The sequence below is a fragment of the Euprymna scolopes genome, chromosome 41, assembly GCF_053919585.1.
Source record: "Euprymna scolopes isolate OS-2025 chromosome 41, ASM5391958v1, whole genome shotgun sequence".
NCBI classification, from domain to species: domain Eukaryota; kingdom Metazoa; phylum Mollusca; class Cephalopoda; order Sepiida; family Sepiolidae; genus Euprymna; species Euprymna scolopes.
Window position 1 is genome coordinate 1,096,531 of NC_136522.1, and position 23,058 is coordinate 1,119,588.

Consider the following 23,058-nt stretch of genomic DNA (forward strand, 5'->3'; position numbering starts at 1 on the left):
ATGTAAATGACATATCGTCTACGAAATATCATTTATTCTCCTAGGGAGCTGTTTTCTATGCTCAAGACCCAACAACAATTCCACACACATCCTTATAACACGGCAAGCAATCGTGTCATACATTCACATAAAAAAATTTCATGAAAAAAAAAAAAAGAAAATGTCACATTTCCGGACTTTTTTAAATGAGGATAAGTTATTCGTATTATTTTGATTCTTCAGACTACTGTTCTCATCTCGAGTGTCATTTTTACAATGTTTTGGTTGATGTAACTTCCGACCTTCTCCAGGTGCATCTTGTTAAACCCGGGAATGTTTCTGTCGAACTAGAGAATTTAGACAGAATTTCTAATGGTACCCTTTATTTACTTCACGGGGGTAGCATGGTCTCGTTCCATCAGCCATGACTGGATAGAGGTTCTAAGAAATTTGCAAGTGCATTTTTTGGTCACTCACACTGAGAATTGAACCTTCAACCGTCAGGAGAATATCTCATTTTACAATTGATTTTTCCATGTACTCTAACCACTGCGCCACATTATGAAAATGACACTCAAGATGAGAACAGGAATCCGAAGAATCCAAATAGCATGGAAAAAATGTCACTTACCGTTTAATTCATGTTGAATTTTCTCAACATGTTTTTTCAAAGTGTCGATCTCACGGACACCTTGGTTAATTTCCTCCGTCTTTTCCATCTGCATCTGTTCGTAGCTGTCTCGTAAGATCAGATCGTGTTCAGTAAGTTGTTGGCACTGGCTAAAGTCTCGATGTTCTCGCGTGAGCAACGAATAATCAGGACAAAATTCTCCATGACTATTCCCGTGTTCTTGTTTTGCGACAAGATCGCTGTATTTTTGGTAAAGTTCCGTGTAATCCTTGACAGACTTATCTCGGTCCTCAAGTAACTCGGCCGCATGACTCTGAAGTTTCTTGACCTTGCTATCGAGAGTTTTCTTCTCATTCTCAACAACCTCGAGCCGTTTTGTTGCGTCTGCAATCTTTTCTTGTTGCTGCTCGATCTCCTTGTGGACAGTGTCTCTTTCCGACATGATCAGGGCATACTCCCGCAGGGCGGCATCTCTTTCACGGGAGACGCTCTCAAGGTCCTTCTTCATCTGCATGTTTACAGCGACAGTTTGCTGTGACTCTTTCTTCTGTTTTTCCCGCTGCAAAGTCAGCTGATCGAGGGCGACCTTGAGGCTGTTCATCTCGTGGATTGACGCATCCCATTTCCGGAGAGCTGAGGTGCACTGCTGCTGCAAACTATTGCGCTCAGTGAGCGCATTGTCACGGTCAGAAAGCGCCTCGTTATAGCTCTTCTGTGTCTGACCGATCTCCATGCTGACTTTCTGCAAGTCATTACACGTCACCGCATGCTGATTCAGCAAATCCGTGTGACGCTGATGCAAGATGTCATAGTCCTTCTTCAACATTTCATATTTTGCCCTTATTGAATTCTCCGACATTTTACTGATGACCTCTGTTGAGCCACGCTCGGAAATTAACTCTGAATGCTGCTGTAGTTTATTCCGCATGTCCAGAATGTCAGATTTATCATTGAATTCAATCCGTTCGACCGGCGGGTTCATACTCAGATTCGGGTTTTTGAAGCTATCGATATTACTGCATTTTTGTGACACGTGTGATCGTCCAGACACATAACTGGTCCGATATGTGTCCACATCCTTGATCGTATCGACATGCTTCTGTTTTATCGACTGCAATTCATTCACCGCCCGCTCGTACTGCATCTTCAGTAATTCGTAGTCTCGCTGACGTTCGAGAACTCTGTTATCTCCGTTCAAGCTTAGCCTGTATTCTTTGTTGGGTTGGGGAACGTTAATTTTTGCCGGGTAATGAAAGTCCGTGTGTTTGCTCTTAACAGGATGGCAATCGTGGCTGCCCTTGTCAGTGTTGCTTGCACTCGTCGCATTGTGGCTGGAATGAATGATAAGGTTACTTTTCTCCGTCGAACATGGCGACTGAAGAGGGTTTGGGTTGTTCAATTCATACTTGTATGCTGGGATCAGTTTTGTGTACGTCTTTGGTGCAGGATTTGATAGTGAAACATTATCTGTTAAAAACAAAGAAAAAAAAAAGAAGATTATCTCATGACCACAAAACAAATACTTTATTATCACTACTATCAAGAAAAGAAGGAAATAATGCTTGGGTTGATTGATAGCGAGATATTCATTAAAAACAAAAATATATAAGAATGATGATAAAACAACAGAACTGATACTACTACAGAAAATAGAGGAGTTAATGCCTGGGAGGATAGTTTCAATCCTTAAGTTCAGAGGAGAGAGAGAGATAGATCTTGATCGTTGTTGGCCTTTGAAGTGTTGCCATAGACTGTAGTGTCATCTGTGTATATGTTGACAAATGAACACAGAATGTGATTTGGGTTGATTGGTTGGTTTTGTTTTACAGCATATCAACCCTTTTCAGGTTATTTAATACTGAATCCAGTGATTTTGAAGAAAAAGTTTTTAATAGAATATATTTGTTTGTTTTTTTTCAAGTCAGTTTCTATTTAACCCATAGTTGGGACCCTAACAGGTAGTACCACTCTGGTCAGAATGGACCTGGGAGCAATGGCAATTAAGAGGTGGCTCCACACTCTTCAAAGCCTGCAAGCTGGGGCCTCACCATCGGATAAAGTTGAAGGTCATATCCAGGACCTGTGATTTGGGAGATTATTCGTGAAAATAAGGAAGAAAGTTCGGCCTAGGATGGATTCCTGAGGCACGCTAGCTTTGATACTTTAAGCTTCAGACTACTTGTATAAACTTATTGAAGAGAAAATATTCTATGGTTGAGAAGACATTTCCAGATATCCCATAGCTGGAAATCTTGTGAAGTAGACCTTTATGCCAAACCCTATCAAATACCTTTGATATATCAAGAGCTATTGCTCTTGAGAGAAAACCTCCACCGAGAGATTAACTGATCCTATGTAAAATTACAGTCAGTACATCAGATGTAAATCTTTTATATCGTATCATATTTAAACTGGTTAAGAAAGCTAGTTTAAGTATGTACGTTTGGTTAAGAAAGCCAAAGTATATACTTAAAATAGCTTCTTTTTTTTTCAACAAAAACTACATAAATAAAAATATAGAAAATAATTAAAAAATACTTCAATTTTCAACTGAGTTACATAAATATAAAAGTAAATAAAGGTAAATGTTTATCTTTAATATTTTGAATGTTTTAATAATACAAATCGTTAAACATTGTCTCATTGCTAATATCACAAAGGGAGTGAAAAGAGCCAACTCTATAACAGTCCTAAGGCCTCTTCCTATCACCAATGACATCATAAAGAAATCTAATTATTTTTTTTAAGTTGATAATGAAACATTATCCATCATCATCTCATAACTATGTTTGACAAAATGACACAAGTGCTGCTCAGCACATTTATCCAACCTTGATAGAGTTCAAAACAGGCTTCAAAACCTAACAGGTGATGCCTTTTACTCTTCCCTGCAACCTCTTTCGCACAGAAGAGAGGTCGTAAGCCTAAATTTAAATGCTAATTCCATGAACAAAGTTTCTTTCCCAGAACTACCCGCCTGTGGAACATTGCTCTGTTGGTCTGCTTCTTGGTTGAATACAACATGGACGCCTTCAATTCCAATGTAAACAAGTTCTTATTGAGCAGTCCCCATAAATAAATTCCATCCAATTAACACTTATTACACTACCACCTTACATTCATTAATCCTTATCCTCGAGTGGCCTTCGTGCCTTGATAAGTGGCTACTCTCAAGTAAAAAAATATATATATGTAACTCACCAGAAGTGTTTTTTGTTTTCATTTTCAGAAGAGTTATATGAGCAAAAAGGAGAGACAATCCAAAATGACTTAAAATTCTTAAAACAAATTTTATTTCATTACAGAAATTTATCTTCTAGAAAAAGTTATAAAATAGAATACATTCAATTCATAATATTCTAAAATAAACGCTATATTTTATTTGTGAATTACATAAAAAATATTTATTTTGAAATAAAGAATGTTACATTTTATTTGTAAATGTTAAATATATAACCTTTACACAAACAACCTCATCAAGATACCAAAAGCTCTACACGATAAAGTGGAGAAATTAAGATAAGAAATGAAAGATGAGAATTTAAAGTTAAATAAAACTTTACTAAATCATCAAATCAAAAAGGACCTATTTAAACCATGGCATTTCAAAGCCTAGTCCTTCTCATTTAAAGAGGAGAAAAAAAAACAGCCAAAAAATATCTACAAAAAAAGCTGACAGCTTTTTGTATATATAAACCTCTTCTCAATCTCCATTCTTATATAAAAGTCACTTTGTGTGCGAGTTCCTTCCTCATAGGTTCTGAAACAGCTGAGCCCATCTTTCGCAAATTTCACACAAAGCTAATTTATATGTCTGGCAGTGTTCTTAGATATGTTTTGTACAGAAATTCATCCGATTAGTACCAAAAATCGAAAACTTCCAATCTTAAAAATAATCTTTTCTTTCTTATAGATAAAAAAAAAAAAAATTTACAGGGGAATATTTTATGTTTCACCAGCCAAGGGAAATAAAATCTCAGCAAGTCATTTTCGAAAATTGGAAAAATCTTATCTTAAAAAAATTTTTCTCACTTATAGATAAAAAAGAAGAATTTTCACAGGGGAATATTTTACTTTACACTGGCCAAGGAAATAAAATCTCAGCAAATCATTTCTTCTTAAAAAAACAGATATATCGACATCTGGAGATACAGCTGATAGAGCATTTGACAACAAATCGAATGATCCCTTGTTCAAGCTCGGCTGTACCTCATTTTATTTTAATTTTGTCTTGTTAACAAGTTCAATTTACAATAAAAGAGGTACGGTTTAAAATCGTTGCAAATAATTTCTTCATTTGCATATTTTAAATATAAACATTAATTAGAAGTGACTTTTCCAGGGTATTCATCATCAAGCCCAAATATCAGCTGATATAATATTGCAAACACACTCCGAAGGAATTTGATGAACGTCATTATTATTTTTTTATTTATTTATTTTTTTTTTTTTTACAAATTAGTCCACCAGGCAAATTATTCCTCATAATATATAATATTCAATAGAGGATGAATTCTATAGTAATACATACGCAATCTGCATAAATTAAAATATCATGTTTACGTGTATTGAACAACTGGGCAATGCCAGGCGGTCAGGTAGCTTTAAATATAATTTATTTTGAAATATTGTGGCTAAATATTTAACAAATTTTAAATCAAATTGATGAAATAAATAACGGTTTTGTAATTTAATGTTTTCTTTTGTGTTTCAATATTTTGGCTAAATATTTAACAATTTTAATCAAATTCAATAAATGTTTTGTAATTTAAGGTTTTCTTTTGTGATACTTGTTTTGAATTACAAGCACCAGAAAAGTTTGATTAGAAAACAAACATTAATTTTGGATTGTCTTCCCTTTTTACTAGTATAACTCTTCTAAAAATAAAAAAATACTTTATTACACGTGTGCTAACAAAACTGTCATAAGCAATAAAATCTTACCCGTGGATGGAGCACGTCGATGGCCATTTTCTTGCAAGTCAGTATGCGATGCTACATTTGAATCTGAAATAAAAAGAAAAACAGGTTAAGTGACTTTGCAGCATTTGAAAAGAATGTAGAAGACTTTAAACTGTCGAATAAAAAGTTATTCAAAAAAGCTTTAAAATTCATAGCAAATAGCGAGGATACTAAAAAGAGCTCTCGGTTGGTTTCAATAAAAAAGCGGGGCAATGTTGACAGCTGGTTTGGCTGCCGCATACCCAGCATTACAATCTTCAAAGGAAGAAAAATAAAAAAAAAGGGAAAAGCCACATTCTTGTAAAGTGTGTGGATATTCCTTTTCTCAAATAATCAAATTGAAAGATTGAAAGTTTTAGACACAGTTCACATCCAAGAATTTTATAAATAAAAATGAAAATTACATTCTTACAAAAATAATGAAAGTAAATATTTAAGTATAGCCTTTGTGTAAATACATATATATATATACTAGCAGGGTGACCTAACGGTACCTGGGATTGAATGATGATTGACGAATATTTTATACTCCCATATTTTTATTGTCATTGAAATCAGTGAAATCACCATTTTTCAATCAAATCAATTGATTACCTGCTCTAGTTGGGGACCCATCATGGTGCAGCAGGATGAAGTTCACATGCCTATCACAGCGACTTAGTCCACAATACATTGAAGTCTACATTGCACTGTAGAGAACCTACTGTGGATTTTATAAAATTATCTTTTATATATAATGGTTTGAACTAAAGTTTAAAATGCAAAAGTCAAGTATCATGCTTCAATTGTGCTCTAAATAAAAACATTCATTTTGAACAAGCCTCTGTAATATCAGAGACCCTACTGTAGATTTTATATGCCAAGCCTTTCAGTTTGTGTGCTAATAAAACTTCTCAAATGCACTTGTGATGTTAGGCTGTGTAAGGTGTTATATAATTACAAAACTAATATTTATATTAGAACCTATCGAGGAAGTTCAATATATTGGATAGAGCAATTAAAACCATGAAAAAATTGATGGAAAAAAAGTAAATTAAAATATTTATAAATCCATCAAGAATTCAAACAAAAAATTATAAAGAAAAATCCTTAACTCATGGATTTTCGAAGATAGGACAAGCACTTTTATTGTCCTTTCTAGTGTATTGAGCTACTATCTTAATATTTATCTTTGTTGTTTCAATTATATACATTCTGTAGAACTTATGTGTATAATATATATATATATATATATATATATATATATATGCATATTTCAATTTACAGCAGGGATAATTCCTGTCTGTTTATCTTGCGATCCATCTTTTTCATTTGGCAGGCCAATGTTTAAACGGGTGTAAAAAGCTATAGTTATGAACGTAATGGCATTCACTCAACCAGAAAAGGTGTTTTGTGTGCTTGAATTTGCAAAAACTGAATCATGGATACTTGTTCAACGTGCCTTCCAGATCTCATATCCCCACAAAAGAAAAATTGCAGGGTATGTGAAAGGACTGATCTATGTGCCTCTAATTCCAAGAGATGTAGATGAGTTGAAGGCCCGAAGAACAGAAGCTGTTGCAACCACTGAGAACGCAATGCTGGTACATATTTAGCCAAAATTGGACTATCAGCTTGATGTGTGTCATGTGACCAATGGTGTTCACATTGAACATCTTTAAACATTCCATAAAAGAAATTACAAGTTTTCTGAATATACCAGATGCGTTTTTATATCCTTAATAGTTCTTGAGATATTCAATGTCAAAATGTGCCCAAGACTTTTGGAACATCCTGCATGTGTGTGTGTGTGTGTGTGTGTGTGTGTGTATAAATAATAGTATCAATGCTGTAAATTGAAACATGCATATATACATTATAACTGAAACAGATAAATATTAAGATAATAGCTCACTAGAAAGAACAATAAAAATGGTTGTCCTATCTTTGAAAATCCATGAATTAGGGATTTTTCTTTATAATTCTTTGTTTGAATTCTTGATGGATTTATAAATATTTTAATTTACTTTTTTTTTTCATCAGTCATATACACATATATATATATATATATATATATATATATATATATATATATATATATATATATGCATGCAAGTATGTTGTAATTTGATTCAGGCAGATTTTATATTTATTATATATAGAACCAATTAAGAAGGTCAAAATATCATCTAAGAAAAGAGTAATCCAGAAACTCCAAAAAATATGAATAAAAATAGTCGTCAGAATAATCCAAAATTTGAAAATCCTTTTAAAAAAAAAAATAAAAATAATCTGGTAAAATAAATAAAAGAAAGAAAAACAAAATAAAAGTTTAAAAAAAAAAAAAAAAAAAGGATCCCGGGCAATGCCAGATAAGACCAACTAGTACTCACGGTGAACTGTAGAAGAGAGAAGTATTTAATGTCGTTTGTTTATCCTTGCTGCTTAAAGTCGATAGAAGAAATGACCAAAAAGACAAACATGTGGCCAATATATTGAAATCCCCAAACAAAGGCATCAGATGTTTGTCACAAAATTTATTAAATATCCACCCAGAAACTAAAAAGGGGCGTGTGTTATGAGGAGTAAGGAGAAAAAAGGGGTGGATCTTCAAGAACAAAGTACAAAATAAATGACAAGTTCTTGATGGTTCCTGAAAAAAAAAAAAGCCGTCAAGAAAAAAAAAAAGGTGGAGAGTTAATACTAGTTGTGAAATAGGATATCTTTATATGCAGATGATGCCATTACAATCCATTTTCTTGATCAGAGATTCGTTATGTAGATTGCTCCACCCTTATTATGTTGAGACAGCAGTTAAGGCACACTAAGATTGTTCAATACTATATGGGTGACCAGTTAGAATTTTTTGTTTGTTTATTATGTACTAATGTAACAAAAGAAAAAAAAAATACTTCTAACTGGTAATCAATATACAGCATAATTCCGCTGACACCAAAGTTAAGCAACTTGATCCTGGTCAGTACCAAATGGGTGACCAGATGCTGTATATAGGAGGACCTCAACACCCCCCACCTGCAAAAACTGCTAAAACCTCTATCCAATTCACACCATTAACGATTACTACACTACCCCCTTACATTTAGTAATCTTTATCCTCGAGTGGCTTTTGGACTTTGATAAGTGGTGACTTCCAAGTTAAAAAAAAAAAAAATAAAAAAAAATAAAAAAACTAACATCATTTCTCCTGACCAGGATAAACATGCGACTGGGGACTGCGTGTGAATTTAATATTCACTTAACATTAACATTTCCTCCTATGGAGGAAGCCGGTTCAACCTACCTAGAGTGAATGCTATCTTTTTATGTACTAACATGGTGCATTGACACACTGGTTCTCATTAGATCATTGAAGTTAAGCAATGTGCAGCCTGGTCAGTACCTGATGGGTGACCATTTGACAATGCTATGTGTCAGGATCAGACCATACATGAAACTGCTTGTGAATTTGATATTACCTGTAAATTTCCTCCTTCAGAAAAAGCCACATTAGGTATTACTGGTCACTGCTTATCAACACCCAAATACCACTTGAGAATGAGGGATAATGAGTGTCAGGTGGATGGCGAGACAACATCATATGGATCGCTTAACTTATTATTTATAGAATTCATTCATAAGAATTCATTCATAATGAACTTTAAAACTACCATGTTGTACTCAGCTGGGAAGCAGCCTTGTGGTATTGTGTTCCACATACAGCAGTTCTTGGAAAGAAACTTTGCTCATGAAAATTTCAAGGACTGTAGTGACAATTCTCTGCAAAAAAATGACTCTTTGACAAAATCATCCTCCCCCCCCCCCACCTCACCCCCACTGGAATATAAATGTGACCGCAGACTGTTTGCAAATTTTGGTTTTAGGTCATTAGTGTCCTGGTTATTAGTGTCCCAGGCATAAGTGCCTTAGGTCTTTAGGGTCCCTTTTCATTTGTACACCAGTAATGTCTATTCTGTTGAAGTTTTGACCCCACCTTAGGACAGAACAGTGATACCCCAGCTTGATATAAAAAGTTCATACCAATCATCACTGTTTTGCTAAGGGTAAAAAAATGAGAGGAAACTTAGTCCCATTTATTACAATTAAAATTTACAATACATGGTATATTTTATCATAAATTTACAATACATGGTATATTTTATCATAAATTTACAATACATGGTATATTTTATCATAAATTTACAATACATGGTATATTTTATCATAAATTTACAATACATGGTATATTTTATCATAAATTTACAATACATGGTATATTTTATCATAAATTTACAATACATGGTATATTTTATCATAAATTTACAATACATGGTATATTTTATCATAAATTTACAATACATGTTATATCGCCGACAAAAAAGTACATGCAATTTTAATTGTAATAAATGGAACTAAGTTTTCTTTCATATTTTTCACCCTTAGCAAAACAGTGGTAGTTGGTATAAACATTTTATTTCACTGTTGTGTCCTAAGGTGGGTCCAAAACCTTAACAAATCAAACATTACTGGTACACAAATGGAAAGGTGCACTAAAAATCTAGGACACTTATGCCCTGGACATTAATAACCAGGATACTAATGACCAGTCATCGCAAATTTCAGACAAACTGGCTGAAGATGAGAACAGAAGTCCCAAATAATCCAAATAATGTGACTGTGGTTATTTGGATAATTTCAAGATTAAGACAAAAATTAATACTGTTTATATGTTGAGGCATGCTAATTTGAGAAATGTGTTAAAAACAACTTTCAGAGTTCCTTACTGATTGAGAGAAAATCAGAAAAAACATCAGCGCAATCCCCACCATTAAAAAGACCAAATATTCTGCATTTTGCTCCCTGGAGTTGACTATCAGTAGAGTCTGCTAGGGGTATGTCGACATTTTACTACAACAAATTGTAAAAAAATAAATAAATTTCGTTTTTTGATTATTTTTGCTGTAAACCCTTTCACATTTTCAAACTAGTAAATAATGAACGTCGCATGAGACGGGCAGGCGGCTCACTCCCTTATCCAACATGCATAATTCATCTGGAGTCGGCTCAACTCACACCAGGTGAAAGCCACCACAAGAAAAAGATGGGCTCTCTCTACCATGCTAGAAAGTTACTTATGACAGATTATCCTGTAGCTCTACAAGACCACCATTTGCACATGCATGGAATATTGTCACATTTGAGCTGGTGCATCTACTACTAGTCTCTCACTTTTACACTGGGTTAAAAAAAAAAAAAAAAGTCGCCAATCTAATAGGTCCCGCATTATCAACCAAACTCCAACCTCTGTCCTATAGATGAAATGTGGCATTCATGTGCTTATTTTACAAGTATTTTAATGGAATGTGCTCCGATGAACTTCAAGCACTTGTACACCTTTGACAAATACCCCTGACTAACCCAACAAGCAGTAAAATATCATCCGTTCACTTTAGAGATCCCTAGATGCCGGAAAACCTTCTACTCAAATAGTATCTTCCCTTGAACTGCTAGACTTTGGAATTCTCTCCCAGATCCCTGCTTCCCCAACTGTACTGATATGCAGAAGTTCAATTGAACAGGCATCTTGCTGCTTAGCTCCCTATATAGTATCCCTGCAAATTCTGTCCTAAATAGTAGTCCCTTACATCCAAGTGACACTGACCTTATTTGGGGTGAAAAAGCAATAAAAAAAATAAAAAAATTTTTAGGTTCAACGATTGGCAATTTAAAAAAAAAATCAACAGTTGGTAATTTTTTTTTTTAAATTCAACAGTTGGTAATTTTTTTTTTTTTTTAAATTCAACGGTTGGTAAATTTTTTTAAAAATTCAATGGTTGGTAATTAAAAAATAAAATTCAACGGTTGGTAATTAAAAAAAAAAATTCAACAGTTGGTAATTTAAAAAAAAAAATTCAACAGTTGGCAATTTTTTTTTTTTTTTAAATTCAACGGTTGGTAATTTTTTTAAAAAAATCCAACGGTTGGCATTATTTTTTTTTTTTTAAATTCAACGGTTGGTAAATTTTTTTAAAAAATTCAACGGTTGGTAATTTTTTTTAAAAAATCCAACGGTTGGCATTATTTTTTTTTTAAATTCAACGGTTGGCATTTTTTTTTTTTTTTTTTAAATTCAACGGTTGGTAATTTTTTTTTTTAAATTCAACGGTTGGCATTTTTTTTTTTTTTTTTTTTATTCAACGGTTGGCATTTTTTTTTTTTTAATTCAACGGTTGGCATTTTTTTTTTTTTTTTTTTTTAATTCAACGGTTGGCATTTTTTTTTTTTTTTTTAATTCAACGGTTGGCAAGCAAGATTGTGACAGGATTCTGATGATAACGTTGAGATTAAGGATCACTTCCATTATCTTCTCCAGAAAATTTTATACTTCTGATATAAATTTCATCAAATTAGTGTCAGTTTTTTGTTTTTTTTTACAAAGGAGTCACCATTTATCAAGGCCCGGAGGCCACTCGAAGATAAAGGTTAATGAGTGCACAGTAGTCAATGGGACAATATCATAGTAATCATTAGTAGTGGAAATTTAGCAAATTGGATTACTTAAAGGGAACGGCTCATCAAGAACTTGTTTACATTGGACTTGAAGATGACCATAGTGTAGTCAGCTGGAAAACAGGGAAACGGAAAAGAGTTCCACAGGCGTGCAGTTATAGCAAAAATCCCACTCTCCCCAATGGTTTACTGCTACTTGAGTGTCTTTTCTATAAAAAAGTATAATAACATGTTCTTCAGAATTGTCTGATCTATTTCCTGCTTCCTTTGTTCCAGCTCGTTTGATTCATTGGTCTTGTAGTCTTCATCTATTCATTGTTTTAATACCTCATTGTAATACAGCTTATTTATTCCTGTAGCTTTTTTCAAGAATTGTAGGCTTATAGAACTCTATTCCTGTTAATTTTTTCCCACCTACTTACAGTCTTTTTATTTTTTTTTTTTTTCAAGACTTAGGTCAATAGGCATCTCCTATTTTTGTGATAATCATCTTTTGTTCTGCTTAGATCCTTATATTAAGTGACTTTATGACAGAACAGATGGAGAGCACAGTGAGGAAACATTAAGAAAAGAAGGAGTCTGGCAAGGTTGTGTTTTATCACCAGATTTATTCAACCTCTATAGCGAAAACATAGAGGACATCAAAGGAATAAGTTTGGATGGGCACAACATTAACCATCTAAGGTATGCAGATGATACCGTGTTAATAGCACAATCCGAACAGACCCTCCAACACATGTCAACATAATGTGTTATTTCTATGTATGCACAAATATACATTTATATCTTTAACAACTTAGCAACCGTATTATTCTACACTTTCTTATTGGTGAAGTGGTATCATATCCACTGGAGAGCCATGTATTTAACAGCTGTCCTGTTTTTAAATCTCCGAAACAGCTACATGGTAATCAGCTGACGATCCCTGTTTTCTATTTCCTAAATTTTAGTTAAGGTTTTCTCTTTTCATCTTTATATAGTTAAATTCTCTTGTAAAATTTAAAACCTTTGAGAAAGGGAATTTATAACTAATATTTTAAAATAAATATTGACAATTATTTCTTTATATATGTAGAATAGATGGAGAGCACATTAATAAGAAGAGGAGTCTGCCAAAGGTTGTGTTTTATCACCAGATTTATTCAACCTCTATAACGAAAACATAGAGGACATCAAAGGAATAAGTTTGGATGGGCACAACATTAACCATCTAAGGTATGCAGATGATACCGTGTTAATAGCACAATCCGAACAGACCCTCCAACACATGTCAACATAATGTGTTATTTCTATGTATGCACAAATATACATTTATATCTTTAAGAACTTAGCAACCGTATTATTCTACACTTTCTTATTGGTGAAGTGGTATCATATCCACTGGAGAGCCATGTATTTAACAGCTGTCCTGTTTTTAAATCTCCGAAGCAGCTGAGGATCCCCGTTTTCTATTTCCTAAATTTTATTTAAGGACTGCTCAACTTTAATTTCATAAAGGGAATTTATTAATAAGAAGAGGAGTCTGCCAAAGGTTGTGTTTTATCACCAGATTTATTCAACCTCTATAACGAAAACATAGAGGACATCAAAGGAATAAGTTTGGATGGGCACAACATTAACCATCTAAGGTATGCAGATGATACCGTGTTAATAGCACAATCCGAACAGACCCTCCAACATACATGCTGGATACTGTGGTGAAAGCAAGTGAAAGTAAAGGGCTTGCTTTAAACATCTCAAAAGCTAAGCATGGCAGGATCCAAAAATACCCAAACTCCAACATGCAAGCTACAATGTCACAATGTACCAGTTAAACAAGTTAATAAATTCAAATATCTGGGCTACTGGAACACATCTAATGGAAGGTGCACTATTGAAATACAAAGTCGCATAGCCGCAGCTAAAGTCGCCTTCATGACACTGTCATCAATCATGACCAACAGAAACATTAAGATAGACACCAAATTCAGATTACTCCAAACATATGTATGGCCTGTTCTTTTATATGGTTGTGAGTGCTGGGCAGTCATTAACACGACAAGGAAAAGACTGGAGGCAATTGAAACTTGGTTCCTGAAGAGAATTTTGAAGATATCCTGGACAGAAAAGGCATTAGAAATAACAAACGCAGAAAGGTCTCTAATAAGAACAGTACAAAAAAAGACAAATGAGACAATGGACCATGTCTACAGAAAAAAAAGGGATAGAACAGATTAATTTGAAGAGAAAGATTGTGGGTAGAAGAAGCAGAAGATGACAGCAAGAAACATACGTTGACAGTCTGAATACCTGGGAAACATAAAAAATGATACGCAAAAAAAAAAAAAAGTCATGTTGAGAGGAGACTAAGTTTTTATTATAGTTTCTTTTTAAAATTCAAAAAAAATTCTGCAAGTGAATTGATATCTGTTTCTTTATAGTTTATATAAAAAAATTATTAAAAAAATTTTTTTTTAAATTGTGTTGAATTTTCATTGAAAAAAATATTTTTTAAAATCAATTCTTTTTAACTTCAAAAGTTTAAAAAAGAATTTACAAAATAAAATTGTTTTAAATTCGCCATTATTTATATTATTTTAATTTTCATTCATTTTATTTATTATGTGGTTTAAAACTTTTTAACTATCGTGAAATTTCCACGGGTTCTGCAAAATATCCAAAACTTCATTCTTTTTAATCATTTTCTGAACAAAAAGAAAAACCACCACACTATTTTAACACATTTTCATTTTTCTAAATTTTTCACGAATATTTTTACGATTTCCATAAGAGCTCTGTGGGCCGCATTTAGCCTGCGGGTCCTAGTTTGGAGACCCCTAATTTAGTCCTTATTTATAATTAGCCGGCATTGCTCAGGTGTTTGGAAGTGTGTGTTGAGAAAAAAAAAAAAAAAAAAAAACTGGTAGTAGGCAGACTCAAACCCATATGTATGGCCTGTTCTTTTATATGGTTGTGAGTGCTGGGCAGTCATTAACACGACAAGGAAACTATTTATAAAGGAGGAAAAAAAAACATGATTTAAAGAAAATATCATACACCAAAAATCATGTAAATTGATCAAGTTGTTTTATCTTTAAATAAAAAAGTTTTATGGATAAACTACGAGCGATAATTTTATGACATCATCTTGCGAACAGTTTGGAGGATATAATAATAATAATAATAATAGATATAACTTCAAATAATTCAAACTTGTGAGATTTTAGAAAGCCATTCTTAATATAGGAAAAGTGGAAAAATTAAATGCGCTTAAAAATGATTTTCTTTATAATAGTACTTGATCAATTAACGTAATTGTTGGTGTAAGATATTTTTGTTCTGTCGCAGGTGTGTACATCATACAGACCTTTTTTTTTTTTTTTTTTTTTTTGAGGGGGAAGGGTCTGGAAAAGGGCTCGACCACTCTCTTATTTTTCTTTGACTATTTAGAGAAAAAGTGATTCTGTCCTCGCTAAATAAAAATGGAAGTCTATAAAATGATTATTTTCTTTGTGTAACCAAAACCAATCTAAAGAGAGTTTCTTTAACAAAAAAAAAAAAAATTCAAAGAATGCAGTAAATTCCTTAAAGAGATAAAAAAAAAAAATGCCCCCCTCCTCCTCCTCGCCACACGCACATACTCTAATTTCTTGATTTCACTGTTCAAAGAAAAAAAATCAAAGAGGAAAAAAAAGAGAGAAAAATGTATAAAATACTGGAACCACAAGAGGCCGTGTGCGGCTCAACACTTAGAGAAAGAGGAGCCGCAAAATAAGTAGAATCACAAACATATGACACGTGCCATTGATATACATACTAGCTGACTCTACTCAGCGTTGCCCGGGATTTTAATGATTTTTGTCTTTTTTATGGAAATCACTCTAGACAAGGCATGAAACCGCTTGTGCAAGGAACTTAAAAAAAAAAAAAATTCAAGGTCAAGAACTACCCAACAATAAGTGGCTAGATGGCTAGTTTCCAACCTAAAATCAGGAATTCTTCCTCCTTTGTCAAAAAACATTGCCTATGGGATTTGAGGACAAAAGGACAAAATAAATGAAGCGTGAGTTCTGCTGCCGAAAGTAAACCAAAGATCTATTTCCTACTTTCCGCTTTCTGAATAGGTATTAGATGGTGGCGGAGGAAAAATATAAGCTTATGTAATTGTTTTTACCCGAAGGTTGTTGAATTTTTTTTTTATTATTTATATTTTCTTTAAAAACATTTAAATAAACAGATAAAATTGTTTTTAGAATACGTTCAAAATATTTTATTCAAAGGAGGAAGAAAAATACGATTCAATTTCTTTCATTTTTTGAAAGTTGAAATATTTCTGATACGTTTCGGACCATAACAGGCCCATCTTTAGAGAGTGGAAGAGTTCTATTGCCTGTGCCCCCCCCCCCCTTTGCAATTAAATTCTTCTGTTAAATCTAAGGCGTGCTATTGCTGTTGTTCCTCTTTAAGAAAAAAAATGAAATTGAATCTTATTTTTCTTCTTCTTTCAAAATTTAAATAGTTTTGCATCTTTAACGGGTTTTAAAAACAATTTTATCTGTTTATTCAATGTTTTAAGTTATTAATAATGCTTTCAAGAGCTTATATTTTCTTTCTTTTTTTTTACTGGTCTAGATGACAAATATCGAAAAACATTAATTCCTTCACCCTCAACTGGGCACTTTTCTACAAGGAGGGGTTGCTTTTTTTGTCGATATTTTCAAAAGTTATCCCCTCTTTTTGATTGACTAGCCTTAACTTAAACCTTAGCCACTCCAGTTTGGCGATGGGCACAACGGTAAAGAAGTCACTTTCCCCCCCCCCCATTCTTTTCCTCCTTAGCGATATGGGTTCAAGCCTTCCTGTCTACTACCATTTTTTTTTTTTTTTTGCTCAACACACACCTCCAAATACTTGAGCAATGCCGGGCACCCACACTAGTCTAATATAAATACCAGTATTTATATACTTTGCCTGTTTCCCACCTGACTACAACTTGGATGTCTTCAAGTCCAACATAAACAAATTCCTGATGAACCGCCCCCTTAAGTAAGACACAATACTAACGATTACTACGATACTATTGATTGTTGTACACGCAATAACCCCTATCCCCGAGTGGCTTCCGGGCCTTGATAAGTGGTGACTACCATGTAAAAAAAAGAAAATATATAGATATTTTAATCACAACCAAATAAAGAAGCTCAATACATACACGATAGAGAGTAGAGCTTATTATAAGAGAAAAGAAATTAAAACTGTAAGTTGAAATTTACAATCAAATTTATTGTTCGACTGAATACTCCAAAAAAAAAAAAATAAATAAATAAAATAAAGTAAAAATAAAAAAAATTTTACGAAGTCCTTATTCCGCAGAGTTTCAAAGAATGCTATTCTTGCTCTTTTTCTCATCACAATAGCATTCTTTGAAACTCTGCGGAATAAGGACTTCTTAAATTTTTTTTTATTTTTATTTTTTTTATTTATTTATTTTTTTTTTTTTGAGTATTCAGTCGAACAATAAATTTGATTGTAAATTTCAACTTAGTTTTAATTTCTTTTCTCTAATATATATATATTTCCCCAAAACCTCTGGCCTTGATGGAGGGGAGACTAAAACTTGCTGCTATGGTTTGAAATAATCTGAGGTAACTGCAAGGGGAGACTCCATTCCAAATATTTCTCATATGTTATATCTCCCCTCTTTTGGAAATAGGGTACGATTATGAATACCTCCAATATCAAATAATCCTTATACACTGTGAAATTTACTTTATATATGACTAGCGGGGGTATCCGGCGTTTCCCGGGGGTTTGGAGGTGTGTGTTGGTGGGCGGGGGGTAGATTAAAACAACCCTGTTAAAAAAAAAAGAAAAAAAAAAAAAAAGTTAGCCGGTTGTTTGGAGGTGTAAAAGAAAAATAGTTTTAGTATAAAGGTAGGCTTGAACCCCGAACGTTTGACGCGGAGGTGGAAAGGAAATGGAAAAAAAAAACCTACGACCTAACCATCTCGACCACGGGAACAGATGAATTGATAAGGGTGTTAAGTTGACGTTTATAAACCAAAATTAGCAGGTGCGACAACGTCAAGTTGCGGAAGCCAGTTTCTGTTTTCCCCGCTACGCGGCGATCAAACAATAAAAAAAACACAACAAAAACTAACGTAAGGCAAATGAACGATGAAAACAGAAAAACGAACATGTGTAAAATGGCTTAAATAAGCCTGTTTCGATATTAAAATTTAAAAAATTGGTGGGTGTTAATGTAGACATTGGTTACCTCCCTTGCTTCAGTTACATGGTTACCTCCCTTGCTTGTGGTGATATAAATAGGAGTCGGCCATCTTGGTTTAGTCAGTTCGTTCGTACAGTTTAGACAGACTACAAGTGTCTCAACAAATGGTAGCAGAGATATCCCTCTGTGTGCGACAAAACGAAAAAAAAAAAAAAATTTTTTTTTTTTGTACAGCTTGTCTGTAGCACTAGACAGATCGGATATCGGATATGGCAACTTCGAACAAACAACCTCCATTGTTGGAGGGGGAGGATGTTTACGAGAACTGGAAACAAGACGTTGAAATGTGGTCGTTGTTCACGGATCTTTCTGAGGAAAAAAAAGGGCCAGCAGTGTTTTTGACGCTACCACCGAATATTAGAGAATGTGTCCGTGAATTGCCAACAAGTGACATCGGCGGACGAGATGGCTTGAAGATCTTAAGAAACTGGATGACATATATTTAAGGAATTTTACACTTATAAAAGATCGTCAGGTACCAGTATAAATGACTTTCTTGTTCGTTATGAGTTTTTGTACCAAAGATTAAAAAAATTCAACATTATTCTACCGGAAGGAGTGCAAGCTTTTCTTGTTTTGAACGCGGTTAACATATCGGAAGAGAACGAAAAATTAGCGCGGACAACGTGTTCTGTTTTGACGTATCAAAACATGAAGGAATCGATAAAGAAAGTATTTGGTGACATTTATCGTGATGAAAATGTACCGGCAGTGAAATCAGAGCCCGAAATCGTCAACTATAATTATTCTAAACAATGAAGACAGCAGGAATAGTGCTAGATTTCCGGAAAGATATGTGCTGGATTTTTGATAAATGTATTGAACTAAAGACCACAACTTCAGGGCACTATTGTCTCCCCTTAACAAATAAGTTGTTGGATCATAGTGGTACTAAGAACATTGTATTACATGTTCAGAATTTTGGTCAGTGTTCTTTCACAGAAAAAAAAAAAAAAGCAGAAAAACTTCATCGACAGTTTGCTCATGCCTCGAAGGAAAAACTTGTTTCCTTGGTTAAAAAAAGTGGCAAATTCAATGACAAGGAATTTATAAAGGCGATTGAGGAGGTTTGTGAAAACTGTCAAATTTGCCTTAGATTTAAAAAAGCTCCACTGCGACCGGTTGTGGGATTGCCTCTTGGCAATAGATTTAATCACACAGTTTGCATGGATTTGAAAGAGTTCATCCACAATGAGGTGTGGATACTACATCTCATTGATGCCGCTACCAGGTATTCAGCGGCAACATTGATCAAAACAAAGAAGAAGGAGGAGATCATCAAAAACATCTTTATGATGTGGATTACCTATTTCGGATCTCCTGTTCGTTTTCTGAGTGATAATGGGGGTGAATTCAACAACGAACACTATAGACAGATGAATGAAAAACTCAACATAGAGACCTGTACTACTGCCGCAGAAAGTCCATTCAGCAACGGTACTGTAGAACGTCATAATTTGATAGTTGCTGAGGCAATGAAAAAAACAATTGACGATGAGAAGTGTGAACCTGAAATTGCCTTGGCATGGGCTATTTGTGCAAAAAATGCCCTCCTCAATTACTCTGGACACAGTCCAAATGAACTTGTATTCGATTTCAATGTAAATACACCCTCAATTCTGACAGACCAGTTACCTGCTATGGAGTCCTCTACTACAAGTGACATGGTGAGAAAAAATTTAAATGCTCTCCATAGTGCAAGGAGAAACTTTTTGGAAGCTGAGTCCAGTGAGAGAATTAGGAGAGCTCTCAGGTCTAATGTCAGAACTTATGCTGATGAAGATTATGCTACCGGAGACCAAATCTATTATCGGAGGCAGGGTTTTAAAGGATGGTGTGGTCCAGCAAAAGTGTTAGGCAGAGAAGGCCAGTTTGTCTTAATCAGACATGGCGGAGCATTTTATAGGATGCATCCGTGCCAATTGATGAAAGTGAATAAAAACAACGAAAAAAGAACAAAAAAAGCTGAAATGCTGGGAAACACTACAGAAGGGAAGAATGAATACCTTTCAGTTGAGGAGGAGGAGTTGCAGAATCAAGTGGTAGAAAGTGAAGATATAGACAGAGAAGAAGTTGTTGATAGTTCTACCAGTTTAAGAGATAAGACTGAAAAACCTGGCCGAAATAAGACCATAACTTATAAAATAAATGGAAGTGGGGAGTGGAAGAAAGGAAAGGTTATGTCAGTACAGCCTAAATCAACTGGCAAATATAGTCATTGGATCAATATAGAACCTGAGGATGAAAACGAGGATCAAGTTTGTATCAACTGGAATCATATTGATCATTGGAGAGAAGTGCCCCAATATACTGAACAGGAAAATGTAGTCCTGCTCACCGCTGAACAAGAGCAGTCGAAAGCTGTAATGGATGCCAAGCATAAAGAAATAAAAAACATGAACACCTATGAAGTATTTGAATGTGTGCCATACACAGGTCAAAAAACAATATCCACAAGATGGGTGATTACTGAAAAATTCAAGGATAATCAGAAAACAATGAAAGCTCGCCTTGTAGCACGAGGCTATGAAGAAAATAGTAATCTGAAAACGGACTCCCCAACATGTAGCCGTGAAGCTATGCGAATGGTCATGCTAACCGCATCAATAAAGAATTGGATGCTGCAGACCATAGATTTTACCTCAGCCTTTTTGCAAGGTGGTATTTTAGAGAGAGATGTGTACCTGAGGCCACCATCTGATGTTTGTCCTAAATCTCAAGTGTGGAAATTAAAAAGATGCATCTATGGATTGAATGATGCTCCACGGGCATGGTACAAGAGAGTTACTCAGGCTTTGATTGAATTAAAAGGAGTAGCAAGTGCTTATGATAATGCATTGTTTTTGTGGCATGATATTAAAGAAAATTTGACTGGAATTCTTGCTATGCACGTGGATGATTTTGTTTTCTGTGGAAACACAGAGTTTGAAAGTGATGTGATTGCAACATTGAAAGAAAAATTTAAGGTGGGATCTCATGGAAGTGGAACATTCAAATATGTTGGACTGAATGTTAATCAACAGGAAAATGGGATCACTGTAGAACAAGATCTATATGTATCTTCCATATCTCCAATAGAAATAAGCAAAGGGAGGATACTGAGGAAAAATGATGAACTGAATGAAGAAGAAAAGCATGAGTTGAAGAGACTTGCAGGTCAGATGATGTGGGTTTCAACTCAAACACGCCCTGATATAGCTTTTGATGTGTGTAAAATGAGCAACACTGGAAAGCATCCCAAAGTAAAAGCCTTATTTGAGGCGAATAAAGCCTTATCAAAATTGAAATCCAAGAAGGGTTCTATAACATTTCCAAAATTGGGAAAGCCCTCAGATTTACACATTTTGTGTTATACTGATGCCTCTTATGCCAGTCTGGAAGATGGATCTTCACAGGGTGGTTTTGTTGTCTTTATTGGAGGAAGTACTGACAAAATGGCCCCCATGTGTTGGGCGTCAAAGAAATTGGACAGAGTGACAAAAAGCCCATTGGCCTCAGAGACTCTTGCTCTGAATGAGGGAGCTGATGCTGGTGTTTTGACTGCGGTTATGATACAAGAGGTATTTCAGTTATCTAAATTGCCAGACGTTCTCTGCAAGACAGATAATGCATCACTTGTGGAGACATTGAATTCCAACAATCTGGTAAGCGATCGACGATTGAGAATAGATGTAGCAAGGCTGAAGGAAATGAAGAGTAGAGGAGAGATACAGATAGAATGGATCAAGGGTTGTGATCAGGTCTCTGATTGTTTGACCAAGGCAGGAGCTTCGTCTGAGCTTCTAAGGGACTTGTTAAATCAGAAATAAATTATTCACTTGAGGACAGCAGCAATGTTAATGTAGACATTGGTTACCTCCCTTGCTTCAGTTACATGGTTACCTCCCTTGCTTGTGGTGATATAAATAGGAGTCGGCCATCTTGGTTTAGTCAGTTCGTTCGTACAGTTTAGACAGACTACAAGTGTCTCAACAGGTGGGTACCCGGGTGTTTTTTGGGTGTCGCTAAGAATAAGCGAAGTAAAAAAAATAAAAAAGCAGAAAAACGAACGTTACTTGAAAAATGGCTTAAATAACACTGGTTCAATATTTAAATTTAAAAAAAAAATCGAGAAAAAATCTCACACCACGATTCAAACCCAAAACGTTTAGATAATGAACCAAGGCCTTAGCCAACTGAGCCAACGCGACGTACATAAAATTTGTTCGTTTTTTTCAACTACTTAAAGTAAATCAGCTCACAACGTCATCTGATGCATGCATAGAATCGGTCATTGTCACAAGAGGACCGTTTTTGTTGACCCCCCCCCCTCGAAAATTGTCGATTTTGGGATGAAAAAGTTAACGTTTTTGGCCAATTTTTCGATATTTTTCGAGCAAAGGATGGAGCTTTGATGTGATACCGAGTTTGTGAATTTTTGTCACGTCTGTCAAAAGTTTTTAGCAGACATCCAAACATACATACATACATACATTTTCGCTTTTATATATATATATAGAAAACCAAAGAGGGGAGGCATAACATATGAGAAATATCTGGAATCAAGTCTCCCCTTTCTATTATTCTAGATCATTTGAAACTATGGCAGCAAGTTTTAGTCTCCTCTCCATCAAAGCCAGAGGCTTGGGGGAAATATCAGATATTTTGTAATTCATATGCAAAACTATGAAAGCAAATAACTGATTGAAATATTGGTAAAAGTGTAGCAGCTTTCATCCACAAAAAATCC

At 34.5% G+C, this 23,058-nt stretch overlaps 1 protein-coding gene across 3 annotated transcripts in view; it reads right to left on the reverse strand.

Annotated features, from left to right (window-relative positions):
• LOC145266290 (disks large homolog 5-like) overlaps nt 1-23,058 on the reverse strand; it is a 317,592-nt gene that overhangs the window by 149,354 nt on the left and 145,180 nt on the right. For all 3 annotated transcript variants that reach the window (XM_080121835.1, XM_080121834.1, XM_080121836.1), the window contains exons 2-3: nt 5,555-5,617; nt 611-2,077 (exon numbers count right to left, since the gene is read on the reverse strand). In XM_080121835.1, coding sequence (XP_079977961.1) covers nt 611-2,077; nt 5,555-5,617 — 1,530 coding nt within the window. The remainder of the gene's footprint in view (nt 1-610; nt 2,078-5,554; nt 5,618-23,058) is intronic.